The sequence below is a fragment of the Garra rufa genome, chromosome 20, assembly GCF_049309525.1.
Source record: "Garra rufa chromosome 20, GarRuf1.0, whole genome shotgun sequence".
Classification (NCBI taxonomy): Eukaryota; Metazoa; Chordata; class Actinopteri; order Cypriniformes; family Cyprinidae; genus Garra; species Garra rufa.
Genome location: NC_133380.1, coordinates 30,559,421 through 30,586,515, shown reverse-complemented (window position 1 = coordinate 30,586,515; position 27,095 = coordinate 30,559,421). Strand labels below are relative to the sequence as shown.

Genomic DNA, 27,095 nt, shown 5'->3' with positions numbered 1-27,095 from the left:
AACATGTAATTCCGGCCAAATGACATGCAACTATTATTGTACAATAATATTTAGGCTTAAATTTAAAATATATCTTTTTATTACATATTTATAACACATTCAGTTTATTAGTAAGCTACTATTTCAGAAATGTAACATTTTATTTATGTATGACTGATAAATATGCATCACAAGCATCACATGTTTTTTTAGTTTGTTTATGTTAAAACAGTGTAATCCAAAAAAGAAAGAAATTTTATATGAAATTCAAATGCATAAATCTTAAATTTAGGTCTATTTTAGTAAATCTTTGATTGTAAACCGTAAAACAGGACTCTGGGGAGAGAAGAACAAGTTTACTAAACGTCAAAATGGTAACATTTTAGTATAGGGGCCAATTCTTACTATTAACTGGTTGCTAGCCTTATAACATAACATAGCCATATTCTGCATCCCAATACCTAAACTTAACAACTACCTTACTAAAATTTGGAGTTTACTGAGGCAAAAGTTGTAGATAATGGTTTATTAATAGCGAGAATTGGACTTTAAAATAAAGTGTGACCGTCAAAACACAATTAACATTGTCTTAATTTATAATTGATAAAGCTCCCTGTGTTCTCAGAACATTTAAAGTTCGAAGGAAAATGTATTTACTGTTGCTCATCGATTTCATCATTTAAACAAACCTCTAAGTATCAAACTACAGTGCATAACTCATCCCGCAAGTTTGATACCTCAAATTGAGGAGTTTCTTCCATTACGATTGGACTTAATGTAAGAAAACCCTAGAGAAACACCCAAGTGTTGATGAGTTTTGCACAGCAGAGAAAACTGCATTAGGAAAAAACAAAACATGCAGCTCATCCAATCAGAGACTGCTTTTGGGTAGACCGTATACTGTTGTCTTCCCAGTGGCTACTTCAGACTGACACATGAAATGTGCTGTTTCTGGTTGGGTAGCATGTGCTGCCCACACCATTTGTCAGCATAAGGCCTTACGTGTGTGTTATTCTGCAAACTGCCACAGGTCAGGCTCTGGAGGATGGCCATCAGCTGGCAGGTAGAGTATGAATCTCTGTACCCGGGGATATCCGCAGTAATGGTCATTTATTACCCCACTAAACCTGCTCTGCCCTCCCGAAACCCCGCTTTAGTAACCGCGATCTTTCACTTAAAAAGAAGCTCTTTTTAAGTATTTAAAGAAATGCATTTCATCCATGATCCCGCATAGCTGACGATCAGGAGGTTGTGATGTAACCCCGGTTATTTCCTCAAGACCGGATAGATTGATTGCGGTTTCGTAGCCTCGTAGTCTGATACCCTACAGCTTGTAGAGTGTTGTGATTGAAGCACTTGGATTTGATTTCGAAGCATGTGTTTATTTGGTTGTTTTCTTTTTTTGAATCACCTGTTCATATTTACTTAATTGGTAGTGAACATAGCAATTCAAATTTTCTCTCAAATGACGCGGTGATGTCAATGCTAGCTATTTGTGCCATTGATCATTGTGTCGTTTTGTGCCTCGACTTTGTTTTGTCTCCCATATTATGTGTAACCTGTCTTATGTTGCAGTGTTTTTTCCCATCGATGTCATTCTTTTAAAGTCGCCTTTCAGTTGACAGCAGTATATTGAGAGAATACTAATCGTGGTAACGACGCTCTTAACCATGCTACTTTTGTTCATTATTACGGCTAGACTGCTCCCATCCCTCCTCACACCCCATCGCAACAATAGCTACCGATGGTGCGGCAAGTGCAAATGCCCCTGGTAATACCAGCCTAGTCAATGGTAGGTTGAGCAGCCCTCCGCTGTCCGTCCCTCACTGGCTCCACCTCTTCTCCTCCTCCAGTTGTCTTGATCTTCCTTTCCTGCTGACTGTGCGTTCCTCTCAGTGCATGTCAACTCTATTCACTCACTCCTTTTCTGTTCTCCTCACGCTTTTACCCTTTTCTCTCTCTTTTTTTTTTTTTACATATACCAACAATATACTAGCAATTACACAATGTGGATTGGGCCATATAATTTTTAAGGGTTAGTTCAACCTAAAAATTCTGTCATTTATTTCTCTCCCTCATGTCTTTTCAAACCCATAAGACCTTCGTTCATCTTTGGAACACAAATAGGATAAATAAGATATTTTTGATGAAATCTGAGAGCTTTCTGACCCTGCATGTGACTATTTTAATGATATCCTTACTACCTTTCTGTGCCGTGAACTTGGCAGTTGTTTTGCTGTCTAGGTCAGAAAATTCTTGGATGTTATCAAAAATATCATTCAAATATCTTTCTCTATCAAAAATGTGTATTCTGAAGATGAATGAAGCTTTTACGGGTTTGGATCGACATGAGGGTGAGTAATTAATGACAGAATTTTCATTTTTGGGTAAACTATTCCTTTATACCTGGAGCATTAGCAAAATAACAACTGCATTTTACTCGCTTGTAAATTTCAGTTGGTAAATTTCACAGTTTGAATAGAAGATTGTAACTTATAACAGTTGGGGTCAAAAGTTTACACCCCCCTTTCCGAATCTGCAAAATCTTCATTATTTTACCAAGACAAGATGAATCATACAAAATGCAAGTTATTGTTTATTTAGTACTGAATTGAAAAAGATATCACATAAAAGACATTTACATAAAGTCCACAAATGGAAATAATAGTTGAATTTATAAAATGACCCCGTTCAATAGTACATTTCTTTGATTCTTAATACTGTGTTCTTACCTGACTGATCCACAGCTGGTGGACCACAGCTTGTCCTGAACAGTTAAACTGCCTGCTGTTCTTTACCAAAATTCTTTGGTTTTCCAGCATTTTTGTGTATTTGAACACCTTCCAACAATGACTGAATGATTTTGGGATCTATCTTTTCACACTGAGGACAACTGAGGGACTCATATGCAACTATTAAAGAAGGTTCAAACACTCACTGATGCTCCAGAAGGAAATCTGATGCATTAAGAGCCAGGGGGGAAAACTTTTGAACAGAATGAAGATGTATATCTCAGATATGTATATTTTTCTTATTTTGCCTAAATATAATATTTTTTTTTTCATTTTTTACTGCCATTCAGAGGCTACCGAAGATTACATGTCTCCCAAAAGACAAAATAAGTTAAATTTACCTTGATCTTCAAATTTAAAATTTGGATCTGAAAAGATGGATCTTCAAAATCATACAGTCATTGTTGGAAAGGGTTCAAATACACAAACATCCTAAAAAAAAAAGAAAAAAAAAAAAAGAATTTGTGGGCAGTTTAACTGTTCAGGACAAACAAGGGACTGCTGGACAACTATTACTAAACAAAAAACACAGCTGTGGATCATTCAGGTATTCAGTATTAAGAATCAAGGGGATGTAAACTTTTGAATGGGGTCATTTTTATAAATTCAACTTTTATTTTCTCTTGTATACTATATGTAAACATACCTTATGTGAAATAGCTTGTTTATGTCAGTACTAAATAAACATTAACATTATTTTGCTAAAAAAAAATAACATTTTGCAGATTCTAAAAAAAGAAGGATGTAAACTTTTGACCTCACCTGTATGTAGTGTTTTTAGTATGTTGGAATACGGTTTATGATACAAGTTTAAATTTTAACATGGTTTTATATAAAATAAAATTGAAATGTGTGATTTTACAACATGATCTCATTAGTATTTGGTTGGCAAAAGTTTAGGATTAGAAAGACTTGAATAAATATAAGTTTGCATTAAAGTAATCAAGTGGCAGTAAAGATTTTTATATTGCTAGAAAAAAATCACAGGAATAAATGACATTTTAACATATATTTACATAGAAAACTTGTATTTTCTTGTATTTTGATCAAATAAATGCAGCCTTGGGGAGCAAATATATAGATCTCATACACTCATATGAAGTGTTTTTTTTTTTTTTTGTTCTTCTTCTTCCTGTGCGGTGGTGAAGTCGTTCTCCTCCTCTCTGCTCCTGTGGTGTTGCATGGCTGTTCCTCCTGCATGTCCAGTAGATTTGTGCTGTTCCTCTAGTCCTCATTGTGTTGAGTGTTCCTCTTCCATTGATCCTCCATGGAATATCTGAATAACTACTTCTCAATTCTAACACTATAGTGACAAACCTAGATACAACTACAAAGAGTGTTAAAATGATGTACAGTTTATTAACATATTAGATATTCCATGGCATTCTTGTCAAAAATCCAACATGAAAAACACACAACTGAACTATTTTTGTTGGAACAAACACACATACTGCAATATCAACACAGGAGATCTCAATACATGCATTCAAGTATGTAATTAAGTGGTAATAACACAACATTTACACCATAACAAAGTAAATTAACTCTGATATGTGATATTTTATGCCACTGATCAATTTGATTTTACTCATAGTGCACCTCAGAACTTCATTATGAAACTCTATGTTATGTATGTGACTCACAATGATGTTGATAAATTACTCATTCTCTGTCTTCCTTTTTTAATTTGATTTCACTGTAATGTCCATGTGATGAATGTTTTATCGTCTGCTTTCTGTTATTTTTGTCCTGTGTCTGTGGATGCCTTCATCTTAGGTAAAATGCAGGATGGAAATATGGAGAACAACCAGACCAAAGGTAACCTGCTTTCACTTTACCGCTGGTTTGAGCGCTCACCATTATTTTATTCCTCCTTTCCTTGCGACGGGTTCAGATATCAGCTCGTCTGTTTGTGCTGCTTCTCACGTGTGCGTCAGGGTCTCTCGATAAACTCACACTTCCTGTCTGTGTCAAAATCTCGAATCATTTGAATTTTTAACAGAGTTTTAGCAGTCTATAGCCTAAATGGTTTCTCTCTCTGGTTATTCATCCTTTACGAATAAGCACAGAAATATCTGGAGGTTTCTATTCATTTCAAATAATGCTGAAAATAAATTAGTCTCGGCAAATATTGACAACAGAAGTAATGTATTCATCCAGTAGCTTTATATTTTACAAATGGCTTTGCTTTTATTATTAAATACTTTGCAATTTCTTTCACGTAATAGAGTCTGGCTGAGGCATTGTGTTTTTCCTGTCCTGTCATTTGCAGGTCTCCAGAGTTGCATATATGCGAAAGTTTTTACATTTTAGAATTAGTCCCTTTGTTGATATTACACATATTAGTGACTTTCCCAACATAAACAGTTTGCATAAACTGTAAAGAAAGTACTTTGCTGTTGATCCATTACTGGTTTATATAGCTGGGGTTACACTGACGTTGTTCAAATGTGGTAAAAATTGCATAAGAAACATTAAGCAGTGATAAACTGTGTCTTTTGTCTGAAAGGAATAGTTCACCCAAAAATAAAAATAAGCGTCTCTTTTCCATTCAATTACAAGGAATCGTTCACTTAGTTTGCAACAAAATTTCTGTATCATGCCAATATAGTTATGCGCTAAAAATCCTGACATCTGTTCTAGTTCTTCTTGGTGCATTTAAGAGAGTTAATATGAAAATTAGCTATATCTGATTCATTAACAAATCATACTTTTGACTCAGTGTTACATGAAGGATTCGTGACAATGGAAGTGTGGATCTAAATACAGGCATTATTAATAGGAGTGGTCACAACAGGCAGAGTCAAAACACCAGCAAACCATAGTATCCAGGGCAAGACAAAAGGTAATCCAATAAACAGGTACAGGTCAGAATAGGCAGCAAACGATCAACATAAGAACAGGCAAAGCAAGACTAGGGAAAACAAGGCAATAAACTAGAGAAAACCGTTCTGTAGAGTCCGCAGTGCAAAACAATACTCCGCAATGTGAGTGTGTGAAAGTGCAACCTAAATAGTCCTCCTGATGTGAAACAGATTTCAACGGAGTTCCTAGGCAGAGGTAACATGGGAAATGGAGTCCTAGGTTAATGGTATTGGCAAGGGATGGAGTGCCTTCTAGTAGAGTTCATGGGTAACACTTACTGATCTAGTCACAGGTATTAAAAGGAGAAAATTATTATTGAAAGCCACTAAATTTTAGTCTTCTCCTTACACAAAGCAATACATGACCTCAGAAGACTTTTTGTAGGTTTGCCCACTGACAAAGAAATGATCAGTCTATAAATTTAAAGGTAGGTTTATTTGAACAGTGACAGACAGAATAACAACAACAAAAATAAAAGTTAAAAATTGATTTGCATTTTAATGAGTGAAAATAAGTATTTGATTCCCTATCAATCAGCAAGATTTCTGGTTCCCAGATGTCTTTTATACAGTAACAAGCTAAGATTAGAAGGCAGTGCTTGATTCCAAACTCTCCACCATGGCCAAGACAAAAGAGCTGTCCAGAGAAAGCTTTTTTGTCAAGCTTTTTGGCAACTCGCCGTGTTTGGAGGAGGAGGAAGGCTGCCTATGACCCCAAGAACACCATCCCCACCGTCAAACATGGAGGTGGAAACATTATGCTTTGGGGGTGTTTTTCTGCTAAGGGGACAAGACAACTGCACCGCATCAAAGGGACAATGGACGAGGCCATGTACCATCAAATCTTGGGTGAGAACCTCAGCCAGGGCATTGAAAATGGGTCGTGGATGGGTATTCCAGCATGACAATGAACCAAAACATGCAGCCAAGGCAACAAAGGGTGGCTTAAGAAGAAGCACATTAAGGTCCTGGAGTGGCCTAGCCAGTCTCCAGACCGTAATCCGATAGAAAATCTGTGGAGGGAGCTGAAGGTTTGTGTTGCCAAACGTCAGCCTCGAAACCTTAATGACTTGCAGAGGATCTGCAAAGAGGAACGGAAAAAAATCCCTCCTGAGACGTGTGCAAACCTGGTGGCCAACTACAAGAAACCTCTGTGATTGCCAAAAAGGGTTTTGCCACCAAGTACTCTGTCATGTTTTGTGAAGGGGTCTCTCATTAAAATCCAAATCAATTTATAACTTTTTTGAAATGCGTTTTTCTGGATTTTTTAGTTGTTATTCTGTCTCTTACTGTTCAAATAAACCTACCATTAAAATTATAGACTGATAACTGGTAAATGTACAAAATTAGCAGGGGATCAAATATATATTTTTTTCCCTTACTGTAGATCTGTCACGGATTGGTCAGGTTCTGCACCCACAATCACTCCCAGATCACCGTCACCTGAGTATTGATTAATGAACACCTGCACGTAATCTTCACCAACACATAAAAGACACTCTCCACACACCACTCATTGTCCGGGCTCGTTCCAGAGAAAGCGGACTTCCAGTAACTCTTGGCGAGTATCACTATCGAGATTACTTACCCAATTGTACTTACCTTATCTCTGTCTCGTTCCAGTCTTCCAAGCGCCAGTCCTCTGTGTCTTCTCAGTATCCTGTCATTAGCGGTGTGTGGCCGTAAGCTGACTTCCGCGTCAGCGGAGGGTGGTGGATCCACGAACTCTCTGAACCCCTCTGGCTTTCGTTCTTGGAATCCTCCAGTCTCGCCACCTAAAACGGAAAGGACCTGTTACTCTCTTCACGTTACCATCCAGCTCAGTATTCATCACTTCAAGTCTTGCTCACCTTCACGAACTCACCATTCACCTCCGGCACTGCTGCTTGTATAAATAAAACACCATTTGTATAACACTTACCTTCTTGTCCCGTCTGCTTCATAACAGAAGCCCGGACCATAACAGTAAGCAGCATGAGTGCTCAGGATCCATTCCAGGAACTGGTGGATAATCTGCGGAAGGTTTTGTTGTCATCCCCATCTGTCACCCCTTCCGCACCACCGGCACCCGTACCTCCATGCACTTCTTCGGAACCACCATCCAGTCCCATGGCCCGACCAGCGCCCTACGCTGGCGGGGCGGAGGAGTGCAATGGATTTCTACTGCAATGTTCTCTTGTCTTTACTATGCAACCAGCGCTCTATCCTACAGACCAGTCTAAAATAGCGTTTATCACCTCTCTTCTCACAGGACCAGCTTTGAAGTGGGCCGAATCGATGTGGCAGCAAAGCGGGCCGACCACTCGTTCCATCCAGGCATTCATCAATCACTTCAAAGAGGTGTTCAACCGTACAGACGGGGAAGTATCAGCGGGTGAGCAGCTCTATCACTTATCACAAGGATCGATGTCCACTCATGAGTATGCGTTACGGTTTCGAACCCTAGCCGCTGCCAGTGGATGGAACGAGCGGTCGTTGCTGACCACCTATCGTCTCGGGCTCGAACCCCGTCTTCGCCTCCAACTAGCTGCGTTGGATGACGCTATGGGTCTGGAGCGTTTCATACAGCAATCCATCAGATGTTCTGACCGCATGCAATCATATCATACTCTCTCCGATGTCTCTCCTAATGCACTCCTCCGCCCAGTGGAGACCGCCAGCCCTCCAGAACCAGAGCCGATGATACTTGAATCTGGTAGACTATCATCCGCTGAGCGACAGAGAAGGCTGACCCGGGGTCTGTGTCTCTATTGTGGAGCCAGTGGGCATGTTCGGATGAAATGCCCCCTTCGTCCTGTTCCTACCGCGGTGAGTGTCATCCAATCCGAAGTTGAAAAGATGTATCCTCTGTCTACATGTGTTCAGTTAACCACCTCCACATCTTCTGTCATAGCCCACGCTCTCATCGACTCCGGGTCAGCGGGGAACTTCATCTCGGGGAGCCTCTGTCGCCAGTTACAGCTCCGAACCGAAGCTTCGTCGAGCGTCTACCAGATTCAGCCCATAACACGTTCCATCACAGCACGACCCCGTATCCATCGTAAATGCCAACCCATCCACCTTCAGATAGGAGCTCTTCACCAAGAACTCATCCAACTTCTGGTTCTGGAGGGGGCCACCATGGACATCATCTTGGGGCGCCCGTGGCTGGTGAAGCACAATCCCATCATCTCTTGGGGCAATGGAGAGGTAATCCGGTGGGGTCATGACTGTTTTCCAGAGTGCTTTCCAGAAGCTCCACGCCCTATACCAAGACCCATTCCTGTCTGCGCCACATCCATCGAGAGCCCTTTGGAGCAACGATCCACCGAGGTTCCGGATACCTACTCCTCTTTCCAGGACGTCTTCTGCCCCAAGAGAGCTTCCCAGCTACCTCCCCATCGGCCATGGGACTGCGCCATAGACCTGATTCCTGATGCTCCTTTGCCCAGAGGAAGGATCTACCCGTTGTCACTTCCGGAGACTAAGGCCATGGAGGAGTATATTCACGAGGCTCTCCAGCAAGGATACATTCGTCCCTCCACTTCTCCCGCTGCATCCAGCTTCTTTTTCGTGGCGAAAAAGGATGGAGGGCTGCGGCCGTGTATTGACTACCGCATCCTGAATCAAGCCACAGTCAAGTTCAAATATCCCCTTCCTCTCGTCCCAGCGGCCCTCGAACAACTCCGGTCAGCCACCATCTTCACGAAATTGGACCTCCGCAGCGCTTACAATCTGGTGAGAATACGGAAGGGGGATGAGTGGAAGACGGCCTTCGTGACCCCTACAGGCCACTATGAGTATTGCGTCATGCCCTATGGCCTGGTCAACGCCCCTTCCGTATTCCAAAACTTCATGCATGAAGTCCTCCGGGAGTTTCTCCATCGGTCAGTAATTGTCTACATTGACGATATCCTCATCTACTCCCGGAGTGAGACTGAACACATCCACCACGTTGCGGAGGTCCTCCAGAAACTCAGGGAACACCAACTCTTCTTGAAAGCAGAAAAATGTTCATTCCACCTTCCATCCGTTCAATTCCTGGGATACATCATCGACCGTGAGGGTATTCGTATGGACGAGAGGAAGGTGTCATCTGTCATGTCCTGGCCTAAACCCTCTTCTGTCAAAGAACTCCAGAGATTCCTCGGTTTTGCTAATTTCTACCGCCGTTTCATTCAAGGTTATAGTATCATCACAACTCCATTAACCAACCTACTCAAAGGAAAACCAACTAAACTTACCTGGAACCCCGAAGCCGCCGCAGCCTTCCAATCCCTCAAGGACGCCTTCACCCAGACTCCTATTCTGCGCCATCCAGATCCAGACCTTCCTTTCGTGGTGGAGGTGGATGCATCTACCTCGGGAGTCGGAGCGGTTCTCTCCCAACATCACGGAACTCCACGTTTACTCCATCCATGTGCCTACTTCTCCCGGAAGTTCAGCCCGGCGGAGAAGAACTATGACATCGGCAACCGGGAACTTCTCGCCATCAAGCTCGCCCTGGAGGAGTGGCGACACTGGTTGGAGGGAGCCAATCATCCTTTCCTGGTACTCACAGATCATAAAAACCTCCAATACCTCCGTGATGCAAAAAGGCTGTGCCCACGTCAGGCCAGGTGGGCACTGTTCTTTTCAAGGTTCCACTTCTCCATCTCCTATCGTCCCGGCCCAAAAAATATAAGAGCAGATGCCCTGTCTAGAATCCACGACTCCACTGATTCCACTGAACCTCCCAGCAATATCCTCCCACAAGACATCTTCATCAACCCCATCGAATGGTCTGCTCCCCCTAGTGTCGCTACTCCTGCTCCTCGCCCTCCGCCGGGCTGCCCTCCTGATCGACGTTACATTCCTAGGACACAACGGGTAGATCTCATTCGCTCCATCCACACTTCCCTGGGCACTGGACATCCCGGGACCAACAACACCCTCTCGCTGCTATCCGAGCGCTTCTGGTGGCCTGGGATGGCAAGGGATGTGCAGCGGTTCATCCAGGGGTGCAAGGAGTGTGCCATGTCCAAAAGTCCCAGGCATTTGCCCGCAGGTAAACTCCATCCCTTGCCAATCCCGAACCGCCCCTGGTCACACCTGGGAGTGGATTTTATGACGGACTTACCAGCATCGGATGAAAACACCTGCATATTTGTCATAGTGGATCGATTCTCCAAGTTCTGCAAGTTACTGCCCCTGAAAGGACTACCCACTGCCTTTGAAGCAGCCCAACTCCTGTTCAATCACGTCTTCCGTCAGTATGGAATACCTGAGGATATTGTATCGGACCGCGGTCCTCAGTTTATCTCCCGTCTATGGAAATCCTTCTTCCGTCTCCTAGGTGTGACCGTCAGCCTCTCCTCTGGCTATCATCCGCAGTCCAATGGCCAGACGGAGAGGAAAATCCAGGAAGTGGGGCGGTTCCTCCGGACCTTCTGCCACAACCACCAGAACTCCTGGAACCAGTTCCTGGGCTGGGCAGAGTATGCCCAAAATTCACTGCGGCAACCGTCCACCGGCCTCACACCATTCCAGTGCGTTCTCGGATTCCAACCACCGCTATTTCCCTGGAATGGTGAACCATCTGAGGTCCCCGCAGTGGATCTCTGGTTCCGGGAGAGCGAGAGGGTCTGGGACGAAGCACATCACCACCTACAGAGGGCAGTACGCAGACAGAAAGCCTTCGCGGATCGGAGGAGGGCCCCAGCCCCAGAATTCAGGCCAGGCGATCAAGTGTGGCTTTCCACTCGAGATATCCGTCTGCGACTGCCCTCCAAGAAATTAAGTCCCAGGTTTGTTGGTCCCTTCAACATCCTGGAACAGGTCAACCCCGTCACCTACAGGCTTCAACTCCCACCTGAATATCGCATTCACCCCACCTTCCATGTCTCACTACTGAAACCATTTCATCCACCTCTCACTCTCTCCACAGAACCTGACCACGAAGAAGAACCTCCTCCCCCCCTCATGCTGGAAGATGGAGCCGTCTACTCCGTCCGGGAGATTCTCCGGTCTCGTCGTCGTGGTGGTCTACTCGAGTACCTGGTTGACTGGGAGGGTTATGGACCAGAGGAGAGGTCATGGGTCCCAAGAGATGATATTCTAGATCCCACGCTCACTGAGGAGTTCCACGCTAGTCATCCTGAGTTTCCTGCACCCCGAGGACGAGGTAGACCACCACGGCGCAAGAGACTTCGGCCCTCAGGAGCGGGCCCTGGGGAGGGGGGTAGTGTCACGGATTGGTCAGGTTCTGCACCCACAATCACTCCCAGATCACCGTCACCTGAGTATTGATTAATGAACACCTGCACGTAATCTTCACCAACACATAAAAGACACTCTCCACACACCACTCATTGTCCGGGCTCGTTCCAGAGAAAGCGGACTTCCAGTAACTCTTGGCGAGTATCACTATCGAGATTACTTACCCAATTGTACTTACCTTATCTCTGTCTCGTTCCAGTCTTCCAAGCGCCAGTCCTCTGTGTCTTCTCAGTATCCTGTCATTAGCGGTGTGTGGCCGTAAGCTGACTTCCGCGTCAGCGGAGGGTGGTGGATCCACGAACTCTCTGAACCCCTCTGGCTTTCGTTCTTGGAATCCTCCAGTCTCGCCACCTAAAACGGAAAGGACCTGTTACTCTCTTCACGTTACCATCCAGCTCAGTATTCATCACTTCAAGTCTTGCTCACCTTCACGAACTCACCATTCACCTCCGGCACTGCTGCTTGTATAAATAAAACACCATTTGTATAACACTTACCTTCTTGTCCCGTCTGCTTCATAACAAGATCATAGTTATGATACTTTTTTGAAAGCCTCATTTATTGTAATTGTATGGAAAAGAGTAACCAGCAAATGTCTTTAAGATCTCTACTTTTGTGTTCCACAGAATACATGAGTGTGAATGCTGACAGAGTTTAAATTTTTGGGTGACCTATCCCTTTAAATTAAGGCACTTCAAGATCTTTTGTCCCATATAAACTTGATACAGCGCTGTCATCAGATCCATTAAAAGGCTTTTCAGTAGAGCAGACATCTCTCAACCATGTAATGATACCAGGATTGGGGTTTATTTGAGTGCCTGGATAAATGTGAAATTCATTCACTGGCTCATGTTTCTTTTGAGATAGATCAATGATAGATATAGACAGATATACAAAATAGCATATTAATGTGGTGGTTTGGTGGTTTTATTACCTGAAGTAATTGAAGATTAATGGTTTAAGTGGCGGCTGGTAGCTCATAATGGTCATTCATACATCATGTTTAGTTGCCGACATGTTCAGTTTACTGTTAATATACAAACAAACATAAAAAAAAAAGTTTAAACAATGGTTAATACTCCTTTTGTGATTCTGTCGCAATGACTATACATGGCTTATACAGTCAAGGTCGAGCATTAACTAGTTCTAAGCAAAGGTGAGACCCCCTATACATGTGTCTCATGTGATCATTACAGTGAAAAAGCAGGATGGTGCTGCGGCAATGGAGATGCAGCCTTTGAAGAGTGCAGAGGGTGGAGAAGCTGATGAAAAAGAAAAAAAGAAATCCAGTGTCTCCAAGAAAGAGAAATCCGTTCTCCAAGGAAAACTGACAAAGCTGGCTGTGCAAATCGGCAAAGCAGGTGCTACATGCTTTTAGGTTGTTTGTATTTTGTAGGGTTTCATATTGGAGAACAATGCACTAATGTTGTGTTTGCTGTGATCTGATCCTTAGGATTGGTGATGTCTGCCATTACAGTCATCATCCTGGTGCTTTACTTTGCAATCGATAACTTTGTGCTTCAGAAGAGGCCGTGGCTGCCGGAGTGTACGCCAATCTACATTCAGTATTTTGTCAAATTCTTCATCATTGGCGTTACAGTGCTGGTGGTGGCTGTTCCTGAAGGCCTCCCGCTTGCTGTTACCATCTCTCTGGCCTACTCTGTGAAGGTAAACTTGTTCGACATTTAGAAGGTACCATGTTTAGATCTAGTTTAATACTTTGACATTAAATGAACCTAATCAACAAATTATCTTTTGGGCATCATAAGATATTTTTAATAGTTTAAAATGCTTTATTTATTTACTTTTTACACTTACACCTTAATATTTTGTTGTTACCTGAATGATCCACAGCTATGTTTTGTTTAGTGATAGTTGTTCATGTGTTCCTTGTTTGTCCTGAACAGTTAAACTGCCTGCTGTTCTTCAGAAAAAGTCCTTTAGGTCCCACAAATTCTTTGTTTTTTTAGCATTTTTGTGTATTTGAACCCATTTCAACAATAACTGTATTATTTTGAGATCCATCTTTTTACACTGAAATCATACAGTTATTGTTGGAAAGGGTTCAAATACACAACATTGCTGAAAAAATAAAGAATCTGTGAAGGACTTTTTTAAAGAACAGCAGGTAGTTTAACAGTTCAGGAGAAACAAGGGAATCATGAACGACTATCACTAAAAAAATAAAAAAACAGCTGTGGATCATTTAGGTAAAACACAGTATTATGAATGAAGTATATGTAAACTTTTGAACAGGGTCATTTTTATAAATGAAACTATTATTTTCTCTTGTGGACTATATGTGAACATCTTTTATATAAAATATCTTGTTCAGGTCAGTACTAATGTATGATCTGTATGATCCCTCTTATTTTGGTAAAATAACATTTTGCAAGGTGTATGTAAACTTTTGACTTCAACTGTATGTATTTTAGCGTTGCAAATTGACACCCACTCCAAGATGGGATTGCGATGTCCAATTCATGAATGAAAAAATTATTTTCTATGAACCTGTTAAATGAGTTTTTGATTAAATCAGACTGAACTAATTAATTTGAAGTCATAACAGATATATTTTTTTATAAATGTTTATTTATTTTCTGCTTTCCTCCAGCAGAAATTGACTCCCACGTCCTTTGCATACTCTCTTCAAAGTCAGCATGAAATGAAAATTGATCTTTTTTTTGGTGAATGATTTTATTCATGCATATGTTTTATTTATTTATTTTAATATCTGACTTTGTTATTTTTAATAAAATGGCACTTTCAAAATAAATGGCAGGTTTCATTGAGAGTGCAATCCCCACATCTCAAAATCCAATCAACAACCAATCTATCGAACCAATCCATGTTAAAATTACTATAATTTTGTTTTATGACTTCACATTCATGTCTTGATCAAACGTATGAACACTGAAACACTGAATTTCATGAAACTCTCACTTGATCTTTGTGGTGTCACATAAAATCAACCAAAATGGCAGCAGCTTTAACTGATAAAGATCGTTGCGTAGCTACTATCTTTTCACATAAGTATTTTATTACCAACAAAGCTGCATATGGATCCATGTTGGCATTATGAGTGTTGCCATAAGAAATTAATGTTTTCTGCCTGGCTGTGTGAACAGCTTGTGTGACCATAACATGAACACATTAGTTAAGTTTCTCATGCGATAAATGAAAAAGTAACAGCCTTTTTATGTCCCATTTCAGTTAGAAGATTATTTATGTGTACACATACTCATACAGTGTAGTTTTTAGACATATCCAGAATGTACTCTCAATATGTTGTATTAGCTACTTATCTGTATCTGTATCTTTTATCTGTGCTGGTAGAAAATGATGAAGGATAACAATTTGGTACGCCATCTGGACGCTTGCGAGACCATGGGCAATGCCACCGCTATCTGCTCAGACAAGACTGGCACACTGACCACCAACCGAATGACAGCAGTGCAATGCTATGTGGGTGATGTCCATTACAAGGAAATACCAGACCCCACCTCCATCCCACCAAAAACTCTGGAAATACTGGTCAATGCCATATCCCTCAACAGCGCCTATACTACTAAAATACTGGTAAGACATAAAAACCTTCAGCTGTTTGGCTAACACTGGTGTTATTTCAGCAACACTTGATTTGCAACAATAGACTTTGACACAAGCTTTTACCTATATATACTGCCTGGCCAAAAACCTGACAACCTGATGTAACATTGCATCATTTATTTCCATCAAGAGTTAGAATAGGTGAGACAAACCATACTGTAAAGCTAAAGTTTGTGAACCCCAGCACATTCTAAAGACTTTCAGTGAGGTTAAGCTCAGGATTCTGAGGTGAAATTGATTCCTCATGTTCTCTAAGGCAACTCATTCAAGTCTTGGCGTTGTCACCCTGGAATACAGCCATGAGATACATCTTGCAGCATTCTTGTTTAGAAAACAGAAAGCTACATTTTTTTTTTTTTTTTTTTACCAGTCAGTGCGATACACTAGGGTCACAATATAGAACAAGGTCAGTCATGTCAATCAAAACCTCTATGACAGCATCAGCAATCTAATGTTAACCTAAAAAAATGTGCTGAATAGTAGTGCACTTACGGCATGACAGACGGAGGCACCGGTGTGTACACTTGCTCTTAAAATACTCAATTTTTTTCATCATACAGATAAGAGTAATACATCTTTTGGATCTGTAAAGACTCCACGTTTATTTGTGTGCACTCACAATAACAAAGAAATGTTGCGCTTTTGTAAAATAATGAAAGCAAACAGGATGCGCTTTCTGTTATCTCGATCTCTGTTAACTTGAGCATGTCATTTCGAAGCTCTATGTGTACTTGCCTTACAGACATGAAAAATATATCTATAGAGAGTAAAATGTCTACTTTTAAATGAACCAATTCAAATAGAAAACAAACATTTTTGGATTATGCCATCTGTATGACACATACATTCAGGTGCATCACTACTGCGGAGATGACTTCATAAGCGTGCAACTAACAGTCGACTAATGCTTAAAATGAACAACTACAAGTTGACCAGAAAAATCTTTAGTTGAGGGCAGCCCTAGTTTCTTCTTTGAATCACTGTACCCTGAAAGTATGGTTGTTTCAGCAGGTACTAATTGAACAGTCACTTTCGGAATCACAATGGGAAAGTAATATCTACAGTATGAATTCTGAAGGAGGAAAAAAATAACTTTCAGTGTTTAAAATTGTTCAAAAGAGAAGCAGATGGTGACGGTGTCCTACATATAGTAACCCACCAATGAAATCCTAGTCTATTGCAATCAGGACTGTGTTTGTGCTAGGCCGTTTAATGTTTGCCTTTCTATATGTGCTGTATGTTTGAGGACCAAGAATGCTGCAGAATAATCACTGTATATTTTGGAGCACCAGTTTAGGTTGGTTTCCAAAAATGAACAGTCTGCAAGAATACAATTGAGACAATGAGTTGTGAACGATAGTCACAACATGTGAGTTCCTCTAGGTTCTGGGAGCTGGAATCAGATCTATTCTGTATCTTGGTTTAAGATGCCTAGGAGCTGAAAGCAGCCCCTTGAACGCCCCCTTCCAGCACACTAACACTACTCACAGAACCCGTCCCAGGAGACCAGCACTGAGAGCTTTCATAACCATACAAAGCAAGACTTGGATAAGCATATCATTCCAGACATCTTGTTTTAACATAGACTGAAATGAGCAGAACTCTTTATCCCTGGAGAGATCCCCCAAGCTACTGTGCTTTGCTGCTCCATTATGTAATTAATGCATGAACTTCTCCTCACCCAACACTCAATAGATTTAGCAAACTTTCCAAAGTCTCCTTTCCAACACAGTCCTTCTAGAATTACGTTTGAGGGAATTTCGTGTTCACAGTTGCAATGACTGCCCTCCTATTTTGAAGCTAATTTGCACTACTAAATGAAACCTTTACTTGTATTTGATACAGATTTGGCATTCATAATTTAGAGTGGTTCTGTAGCATGTCTCAGTAGTACGACCGGCTGGTGTTCAGCCACGAAAGAGTTAGTGGAATCCTGAAATTGGAGTAGGACACACAGTACAGGTGATGCTGCTGGCATGTACACTGATACTTCAGCCGGTAGTCTGAGCTCTGCGGAGACTTCCTGTCGCACTGATCTCAGGTTGCTTGTACCACCTGTTCCGTCAGACCTTCTGGCCCTCTGATTGGAGAGGTCGGGTCCGACACTGATGTCATGTTCCTGGGCTCCCATCAATTCTTGATTGGAGGTTACATGTCCGTATGCGACGGTGTGTGTGTGTTTGACGACTGTTCCGTAGGTCACCAGCTGTAAGCTTTGGATTCTTAGTTACACCAAAGACAGATTCAAATGGCCATTTTGCATCTTTTTTTGAGTAGGTTTGTCTGAGTATCAGTTAGCGATTAACACATTGGTGCATGTGTTTTATTCATGCTTGATGTGTTTTTAATTGGCTTCTGCTTGTGAATCTGGGAACAGGTCCATTGTGTTTAACAAAGTGGTGAATGTCCATTTAGTGACTCCACACAGGCACTCTGCTTTTTGTCATCCAGATGATGAATGACTCTGTGAATAGAACCATGAGCTTTCATTCAAATGCCTGTTACCTGCAATAAAAAGGTACCATGGTACAAGAATATGGTCATCATTCAGCACTGTGGTACATGTTCCAGGATGTAATTTCATGGACAACATTACTGTCAAACAAGCATAGTACTAACCCAGCCAGAGCAATCTGGAATGGCTCTCAGTCAAGACCTACTTGGCAAAGTCACAGTCTCCTCCATATTGTATGTTAGGGATGGGTGACTTTGGTCCTGGAGGGTTAGTGTCCTACAGAGTTTAATTCCATCCCTGATCAAACACACCTGCCCATAATTTGCAAGCAAACTAGTGTTGGGTCCGAGTCCACCTTGTCAAGCTAGACTCAAGTACAAGTCTTTAACTCAGGGGTTCCCAAACTCGGTCCTGGAGGGCCAGTGTCCTGCAGAGTTGAGCTCCAACCTAAATTAAACACCTGAACCAGCTAATCAGGGTCTTACTAGGCATGCTAGAAACTTCCAGGCAGGTGTGTTGAGGCGAGTTGGATCTGAACTCTGCAGAACCGAGTTTGGCCGAGTTTGAGGCAATTAATTTTCCAGTTTTCAAGCAATCCTGAAGACTTGGGTTAGATTTCTCAGGTGTGCTTTATTAGAGATTGAGTTAAAGTATGCAAGACAGTGTCCCCCCAGGGCTAGAGTTATCAATCCCTGGCTTTACTATCTGATATTTTTGTAATGGTAATGCTTAGAATAATTGTCTGGTACTGGTGTACTCGATGCCAAACTTTGAACATGAATACAATTATGAATGAACTTTGACTTGTCAGACACTTGGGTAAATTTGTAAGGAACAACATAAAATTAAGGTAACAAGGCATTAATGCATGTCTCCCATTCAAACTCGATTGGTTAAAAACTTGGACTCGACAAGGTGGACTCAGATCCAACATTAGCCTATATGCTGGAAAGAACACTCACTGCCCTGTGAGACTGCTCTGTAAAATGAATTGCTATTTTGGGAGCAGTTTTTTCATTGTGCACATGACAAGGTGAAATATCTCGCTGTCTCGTGTTTGATAAGTTGTGACTCATTTTGGGCAAAGTCGTTTGTCCGGCTGCAGCCGCTCCATGTGGCTAAGGGTCTCTGCCAAAGTCTCTCTGCGATGCCTCGGGCTGCCACTCATTCATTTAAGCCAATCAGCTTTGGCAAAGCGCTCACCTCATGGCCTGAGGCAGGGGCTGTCACTGTCAGTGTAGGTAACGCTGTGATATCAAAGAGGTGCTATGAAAATGACCTTCTAGGGGACACAAAAGAGGGCGTCCTTGGCCCCTGCAGTGAGAAGGAGAATAGAGCGAGGGCCCGTGTGGAGCGCAAGAGCCGAATAGGGCCGTAAAGAGGAAGTAGTGCTGCCAGTGCATGTTTTGCCATATGCCATGGTTCGTAGGAGTGCGTGCTGACCAGGGAGAAGACAGCTGTTCAGGAGAGCATTGTGTGCCAGCGCCTCTCTGAGGGGTGCTATGAAATCCGCATCAAATGCATGAGCAGTCTTGAATGACCCAGGTGAGCAAATATGAGATACTTTTTAATGTATTTCCTTTACCTGAGGTACAGTTAATGAAGTTAGTAAAGCTCTTGTGGCAAAAACATAATTTAGCTTTAGTCATAATTTAGTTTTGCCACCCTCTATCTACCCTGGGAATTAAATGGTCTGGTTTCGATTACCCAGTAGGCCATAGACGTGCAAACAAACCAGTCACATGTATCCATCTGTCTGATGCCAGAAAGTTTTTAGTCATAAATCAAAATGCATAACCTGTGCACCTACTTTATTGCTCAACAATTCCATCGCATACACATTGTGTGTCATCGTGCATATGCTATATCGCAGTGCAGCATGTTGTGTTCTGTCAAGCCTAGTTATGAGAAACACTGCAAAAGTAAAGCAGAAAGTTAATTTACATCAAGGTCTCTATGGGCATTTCAGCATTTCTTCTCATAAATAAATAAACAGATAATGAAATTAAACTGAAATAAGTCTAGCAGGGTATTGTTTGCTGGATATTGTTCCAGACAATGAGTTTTGAATTGGTTTTGTGAAATGAAATTATTATGGACCTTTTGTTTCTTTGCGTTAGAAGCTTTTTCAGGTTTGCACACTGTATGTATAGGTAGGCACTTGTTCTTTAGAAAACTGTTTTGATCACATATAGATGTTTTAACCCTCCTGTTATCCTTGGGGTCAATTTGACCCCATTCAGTGTTTAACGTATGTACATATATAATTGACTTTTTTTTTTTTTTTTGCTTCAGATTGAATGACTTTTCCTAATTTAATGGGGAAAACTTGGTAAACATAAAATTAACATGATATTATTTTTTCAATGCCCTGTACACATTTTGTCACATCGGTGTTCTTTGGGGTCAATTTGACCCCAGGGTCTTTCAGCTGTATAAAACATAAGAAATATAAAAAATTTACACACATTTGTTTTGGGTGATATTGAGGTCACTATAACATGCTATGATTTTATAATATGTACTATAATTTTATTTGTTAAGTATAATAAAAATAAAAACTAACACAACCATACCTGTAGTATTGCGAGAACCACTGTCAATTGAATTGCTCTCTCAATTGAAAATGGCCTCTAAGCAAAGGTTCTCTGTCAGTGAGATTTTGTCACAGGTGTTTGACAGTGAAAGTGGGGGGTGTACTAACCTTTTAGCAAAAAATAAAAATAAAAATAAATTCATATTCTGGAGGTTTTAAATTGCTGGGGTCAAATTGACCCCAGTGGAAAAAAGGTGTTCTTCTGTCATTAATTTCTCACCCTCATATCATTATAAATCTGTAAGACCTTCGTTCATCTTTGGAACACAAATTAGGATATTTTTGATTAAATCAGAGAGCCAAATGTCAAAATTGTCTTATGATGTGACTGTCTCAAGCATGGTTCAATATTAAATTGAAATACTTCAATAACTAACATTTCTGTCCTTTACTGTGACATAATGTCCTATGGTGTGACGTAATGTCCGATGATCTGACACACATAAAAGAATGACAGATTTGTTTTTATCTCAAAATATCTTAAAAACAGTTGGGTATTGCAATAGGGGAGATATAAATATCACTCATCTTAAAATTGTATGATTTTCAGCAGTTTTAAACAGAGGACAGCAAAGTTTGTCTTGTCAAGTCATTGGGAAGAAATTATGTTAATTATGATTTCATATTAAATAAATAACACTTTATGAAAATAAGTGTTTAACAATGAAGATAAATCTCTCTCATGCTATTTAGGAAACTTCAACAGGATTTATTATGCTCAATGCAGCATAGCTCACCATGTGTGCAAGTTGCTAAGCAATGGTTGCTGTTACCTGTAGACAGGTGGTCAGTTATGTGACCCTTAACAATTATCAGCATTCACAGAACAGCATAGAGTGCACTATTTAGCTTGTTACTGTGCAACAGATATCTGAATCCTCTTTGGCTTTCTACCATCTCAGCCTCCAGACAAGGAAGGAGGTCTTCCCAAACAAGTGGGCAACAAAACCGAGTGTGGCCTACTAGGACTGGTCCTGGACCTGAAACGAGACTACCAAACCGTTCGGAACCAGATCCCAGAGGAGAAACTCTACAAGGTGTACACGTTTAACTCTGTGAGGAAATCAATGAGCACCGTCATCAAGCTTCCAGACGGCAGCTTCAGAATGTACAGCAAAGGAGCGTCTGAAATCGTCCTTAAAAAGTGAGCGCCTTTCATCTGCTCTCTGATGCTTCAGCTCTTGTATCTGCAATTTTTCATAAAAGCATTTTCCTGACCCAATAGCAGATGGAGGGACATTATGTTGAATTACTGTAGCTTCATATGCCTGCAATTATTTAGATATGCTTTTTGCGGAGTTACGTAATGAAGCAATGTCCTCAGAAAGACAGAAATTGCTGTAATGAAGGGAATGTGTACATCGCTGCAAACATTTGACCTTGTTTCATGTAAACATGTGCCTTTGGTTTGTTGGCTTCAGGTGTAGTCGCATTCTGAATGAGTTGGGCGAACCACGTGTCTTCAGACCGAGGGATAGGGATGAGATGGTGAAGAAAGTAATCGAACCCATGGCCTGCAACGGACTTAGAACCATCTGCGTGGGCTACCGTGACTTTTCTGCAGACCCTGAGCCCAACTGGGAGGACGAAAACAACATTTTAGCTGACCTGACTGCAATATGTGTTGTTGGGATTGAGGATCCTGTCAGACCTGAGGTGAGAACTTTCTTCCTGTTTCATCATGGCATATTTCATGATTTTAATTTGAAATTTTTATATTGAGAGCATGCCTGTACCGTAAGCTCAGCCTCATCATTTACTGATTTTACTAAGGATGTGGGAAGCCATATATTTTCTAAATTGACTACTTGAAGAACTAGTTTTAAAAGATTAGTTCACTTCCACAATAAAAATGTCCTGATAATTTACTCATCCCTGTGTCATCCAAGATGTGCATGTCTTTCTTTCTTCAATTGAAAAGAAATTAAGTTTTTGAGGAAAACATTCCAGGATTTTTCTCCTTAGTGGACTTCAATGGGAACCAATGGATTGAAGGCCCAAATTGCAGTTTCATTGCAGCTTCAAAGGGCTCTACACAATCCCAGCCAAGGAATAAGGGTTTTATCTAGCAAAACGATTAGTCATTTTATAAAAATGTAAAAATGTATATACTTTTTAATCACAAATGCTCATCTTGCACTAGTTTAACTTCATGCATTACGTTGGAAAAGTCATGTGTGATGTAGGCAGAAGTACCGACCCAGTGTATACAACATGAACATGCAAAGAAAGATAAAACTCCCTTTACAGGAGTAAATGGGGGTGAGTAAATCAGGACATTTTCATTCTGGAAGTGAACTAATGCTTCAACTTTTTCTGACCCTGAACGGACATGTTCCTTAGAGGGAGCCATTATTTCAGATGCATTATTGTGTTCAAAAATCCAAATTAAGGGTTTTTTTTTTTTTTTTTTGGTCTTAATCCTGTAAAGCCTGACATATAAAATAATAACCAAAAAAAAAAAAAAAAAAAAAAAAAAACAGAACTGTTCAAGTTTGCATATATTTTGTATGTTTTGTGTCATGTTTAATGCATCAAGCTTTTTTTTGGCTCATATTTTATGATATAGTGAGAATATGGAGCTCATACCCAAGGAGAAAAAAAAACAGCTCAATTTTATTCAGAGGCCCAAACTTAGCAAAAATATGCAATTTGGTGCAAATTGTGTTATTTATATGGGCAAAAAGTAAGATAAAATAGCTTGTATGGTAAGTGAGATCTTTATTAGAGTATAGCAGATACTTAGATAAAATAGTATAAATATCAGTCATCACTTTGTATCTCCAAAAAGATGATATTTAAATGATCCAAACATATGATAAAATGCATAATGATGATTGGGAGAAAAAAAAAAAAAAAAACTTCCTCAAAAGATTTGAGATGTTTTGGAGACTTGGGGAGATCAATCATAAAAGCTTCTGGAAACAAACAATCATCAAAAGCCTGATGATCATATTCTGTGAGACTCACTGATTTTTCTTTAAAATTATGTCCGGATAATCAGGTAAAGCCAAGCTGCTTCAGTCCAGCAAGTCTTAATCTTGAAATATTACTAACAATATCAAAGTTATTCTTACGTTTACACTTTTAAAAATAAAGGTGCTTAATAACGCCATAGAAGAACCTTTTTTTTCTATATGGTTCCATAAAGAACCTTTAAAATCTGAAGAACCTTTGTTTTACAAAAGGTTCTTTGTGGCGAAAGAAGGTTCTTCAGATTATAAAAAGGTAGGAAAGAACCTTCTTTAAAGAACCTTTGACTGAATGGTTCTTTGTAGAACAAAAAATGGTTCTTCTATGGCATTGCTTGAAGAAAATAAAGGTGCCTTTTGAAGCACCTTTATTTTTAAGAGTATACTTCATAAAAACAGGTAAAGACTTCACATCAAAAATACACTAGAAGCAAAGCTGAAGATGGACATTTGTACTAAATGTCCACATTTTACAAAATGTCCATCTTTTACATCTTTTACAATTATACTAAAGACCTTTGCTTAATAAAAAACGTATGAGCTATTAATCAGAGGGCAGAAGGCTAGTAGACTGTGTGCAAAAGGTTTTCAGCTTGTAAGTTTTGATTGAATAAGCTAGTAATTTGATCAGTAGGCTTTACTCGTGCAGTATCAGAATCTTAAGAAACAAATGAGACACAATTGGAGTTAAAGGAGTTTCCAGAAGTTACATTTAAGGACTAGAGACCTGTGCAATCTCTTTAACAGCTAAAGCACAGCCCTCTGTCAGCACAGTAATCAAAGCAGTGCTGTAAAATAAATGCTAGATGAAAGAAACCAGATAAACAAGTGGACTAGTTAACAGATCTGAGGAAGATCCCTAAAAGTAAATATAGACCACTAGTAAGGTATTGCAATCCAATTTAATTCCAGGGTTGTGCTGCCTGAGGACACTCCACAGTTCACCGCTCACATCATATCATCGTTTTTATACATCTGTATCTAGTTTACTGTTCAAATACATTGCAAGGTGTTTCTGGCCAGGGTGCTTTGAGATTACAGGAAAATATTGGGAATTGTAGGAGAAGTTGCATCAGATACACATGCAAGGTTGTGAAAGAGAGCCATGCTTTAAAAACATGTCCTCAAATGATCGTACATCTTCACGCACCGGGACTGAAGAAGCGTCTATACTGCTGCATTATTTAACCTCCTCCTTTTATCCTGCTGTTTCTTTGCTCTGGCGTTCGTTCTCCGTCTCTAGAGCCACTCTCTGTAATTGTCAGTTTGTTGAAGACTTCTTACAGAAAGCAACATCTGCGGTAAAACAGAATAACAGCAGGAACAAGTTCTGGCTGCAGATTCAACCCTGCTGTTGTCCTTTCTTTGGAATCACAGAAAAGCCATTTTGATATAAAACTTAAGCATTCTGAAGATGACACAGATTTGGTATGTTTGATCTCAGCGTTCTGTTACCTGATGAGACACGTGAGCCATTCCTTTCCCTAATAAACAGCTGAAACTTAAGAATCCGTAAACAAATCCTTTAGTCTTAAATGTCTAATGTTACCACGTCACCTTCCTCTGCCGTCGTGTTTTATTAATGAGGCTCTTCCTCTTCTCCTGATGAGTTAAGTAGGACTGGGTTGTCTTTACGTTTCTCAGAAATACTTGGACGTCTAGTCAAGCAGATATCATCTCTCTCTTTAGCGTCTAGACCGGCCCCCATTTCCATAACGTCTGTGATTGCGTCGGGTTCACTCTCCTGCCAAGACCCTAGTGCAAAACAAGTGTGCATCATAATATATTATCAACAAGTTGTTGAGTTGCACATGAAAAAAAAAAAAAATCATGAAAATTCCTGAGAATGATTAACCCACTTTGCTGATATTTCATAATAAGGCGAGGTATGCTTATTTTTCATTACTACGGTGTGTCTCACAAAAAAAAAAAAAAAAAAACAGTTCCAATCACATTTCAGCCAAAAATCTATATTTAAAAAAATTTAAATTATATTTAGCATAAGCAAAATGAAGCCTGTTTTTTTTTTTTTGTTAGTTATTGCATTAAAAAATACAGTATTTTTGTGTGTTAGACTCATTTTCTCCAAAAGTCTTATTATATAAATATATCAAAAGTTTATATGCACCTTGCAGAATGTAGTACTGACCTGAATAAGATATTTCCCATAAAAGATGTTTACAGTTTTTTCTGAATGCTTAAGCGCTAATCGTGATTCTTGTAGCACAATTTCTAAAACTATTAATACGTATAGCAAAACCACTCACTGAGTTTGCAAAACTAAAAGCACAAACACTGCTTTGCACTCAGTTTGCAATTTTGTAACACACACTTTGCAGAATTTTAAACACAACTCACTGCTTACACTCAATTACCAAATTTCCAACACACTCCTAGCAAAATTATATACATGTATGGCTATCATTAACACTATTTTGTGTTCTGACTTTGTCTTGGTTTTGATGAGTGTGAATAAACACCAATACTTGAAGTTTGGATCCTTGTATGTTTACATGACACTATGACAAAAGTATGCCCTCAAATTGACATCTGTACACAGAGAAAGCAAAAGCCAGATGTGTTTTGTATACATACCATCAGTGTGCAGTTGGCACATTGTGTGCTTAGTAGATGATGGCTTGTGTTTACTGTTTGATACGAAAACACCATTTTTACGAAGGTGTGAAGAGTTAATCTAGCTGTGTTCGCTTTTGCAAGAGAACTACAGTTTTTTGATAATTGGGTGAAAGGTTTTCTTATTTGTGTGTAGAGTTTTGCAAAAATAGCCAATAGTTACAAAAAATGTGCTTAAGCAATCAGAAAAAACGTCTCAGGTTACGTATGTAACCCTAGTTCCCTGAGAATAGGGAACGAGACACTGCGTCCTCTAGAGGGCGCTTTTGGGGAACGCTGCAGCGTGCCTCGAGTCTGAAGAATGCATAGAAAAACTACATGAAATGGCCGGCGCCAGCGTATGACGTCACCGCGGCGCGTCAGTCGCTGCCGTTGCATCACTACCGGGCGACCATAACATAAAAGAGGCGCCCGTGCAACACAATACATCTTCAAAGTCTGAAGCTTTATCGTCCGAAGCATGGCGAAGAAGCCTAGAGGACGCAGTGTCTCGTTCCCTATTCTCAGGGAACTAGGGTTACATACGTAACCTGAGACGTTCCCTTCCGAAGGGAACTCTCACTGCGTCCTCTAGAGGGCGCTTTTGGGGAACGGTATACCAACGCTGCCATGCTGAGGGGAATGCATGCTAAGCCAGCGAGCACTAAGCAACAATTCTGAGAGGAATTGCCCCTACTAGGACGTGGTGACGGCTGTCAAAACGTTACCCCTCCCGGCCAGAGGCCTGACCTGTTACCCACTTACCAGACTGGGTAGAACCCAGGGCACAGCTCAGGCTTGGAATTATAGTAATTCCTTCTGAGGGAAACGGCTAAGCTTCGATGGAAACTTAGACTTGTCAGAACCAGAAACTACCGCAACATAGGGCCTAGTTCCCTCAGGAACTGGCTCCCATATGAGGGCAGAAACCTGTCCTGGGTCCGTTCAAAGGGCCACTAGTAGTGGCGCGCCCTAATA

The 27,095-nt window shown here is 40.6% G+C and overlaps 1 protein-coding gene across 10 annotated transcripts in view; it reads left to right on the top strand.

Moving 5' to 3' along the window:
• The window catches only part of atp2b2 (ATPase plasma membrane Ca2+ transporting 2), a 118,046-nt gene that overhangs the window by 62,354 nt on the left and 28,597 nt on the right, over positions 1-27,095 (top strand). For 6 of the 10 annotated variants that reach the window (XM_073825837.1, XM_073825846.1, XM_073825843.1 and 3 more), the window contains exons 7-14: positions 1,010-1,042; positions 1,679-1,771; positions 4,548-4,589; positions 13,069-13,233; positions 13,326-13,540; positions 15,209-15,451; positions 21,435-21,676; positions 21,954-22,188. In XM_073825837.1, coding sequence (XP_073681938.1) covers positions 1,010-1,042; positions 1,679-1,771; positions 4,548-4,589; positions 13,069-13,233; positions 13,326-13,540; positions 15,209-15,451; positions 21,435-21,676; positions 21,954-22,188 — 1,268 coding nt within the window. The remainder of the gene's footprint in view (positions 1-1,009; positions 1,043-1,678; positions 1,772-4,547; positions 4,590-13,068; positions 13,234-13,325; positions 13,541-15,208; positions 15,452-21,434; positions 21,677-21,953; positions 22,189-27,095) is intronic. The other 4 variants (XM_073825838.1, XM_073825841.1, XM_073825842.1 and 1 more) reach the window with 2 other exon arrangements.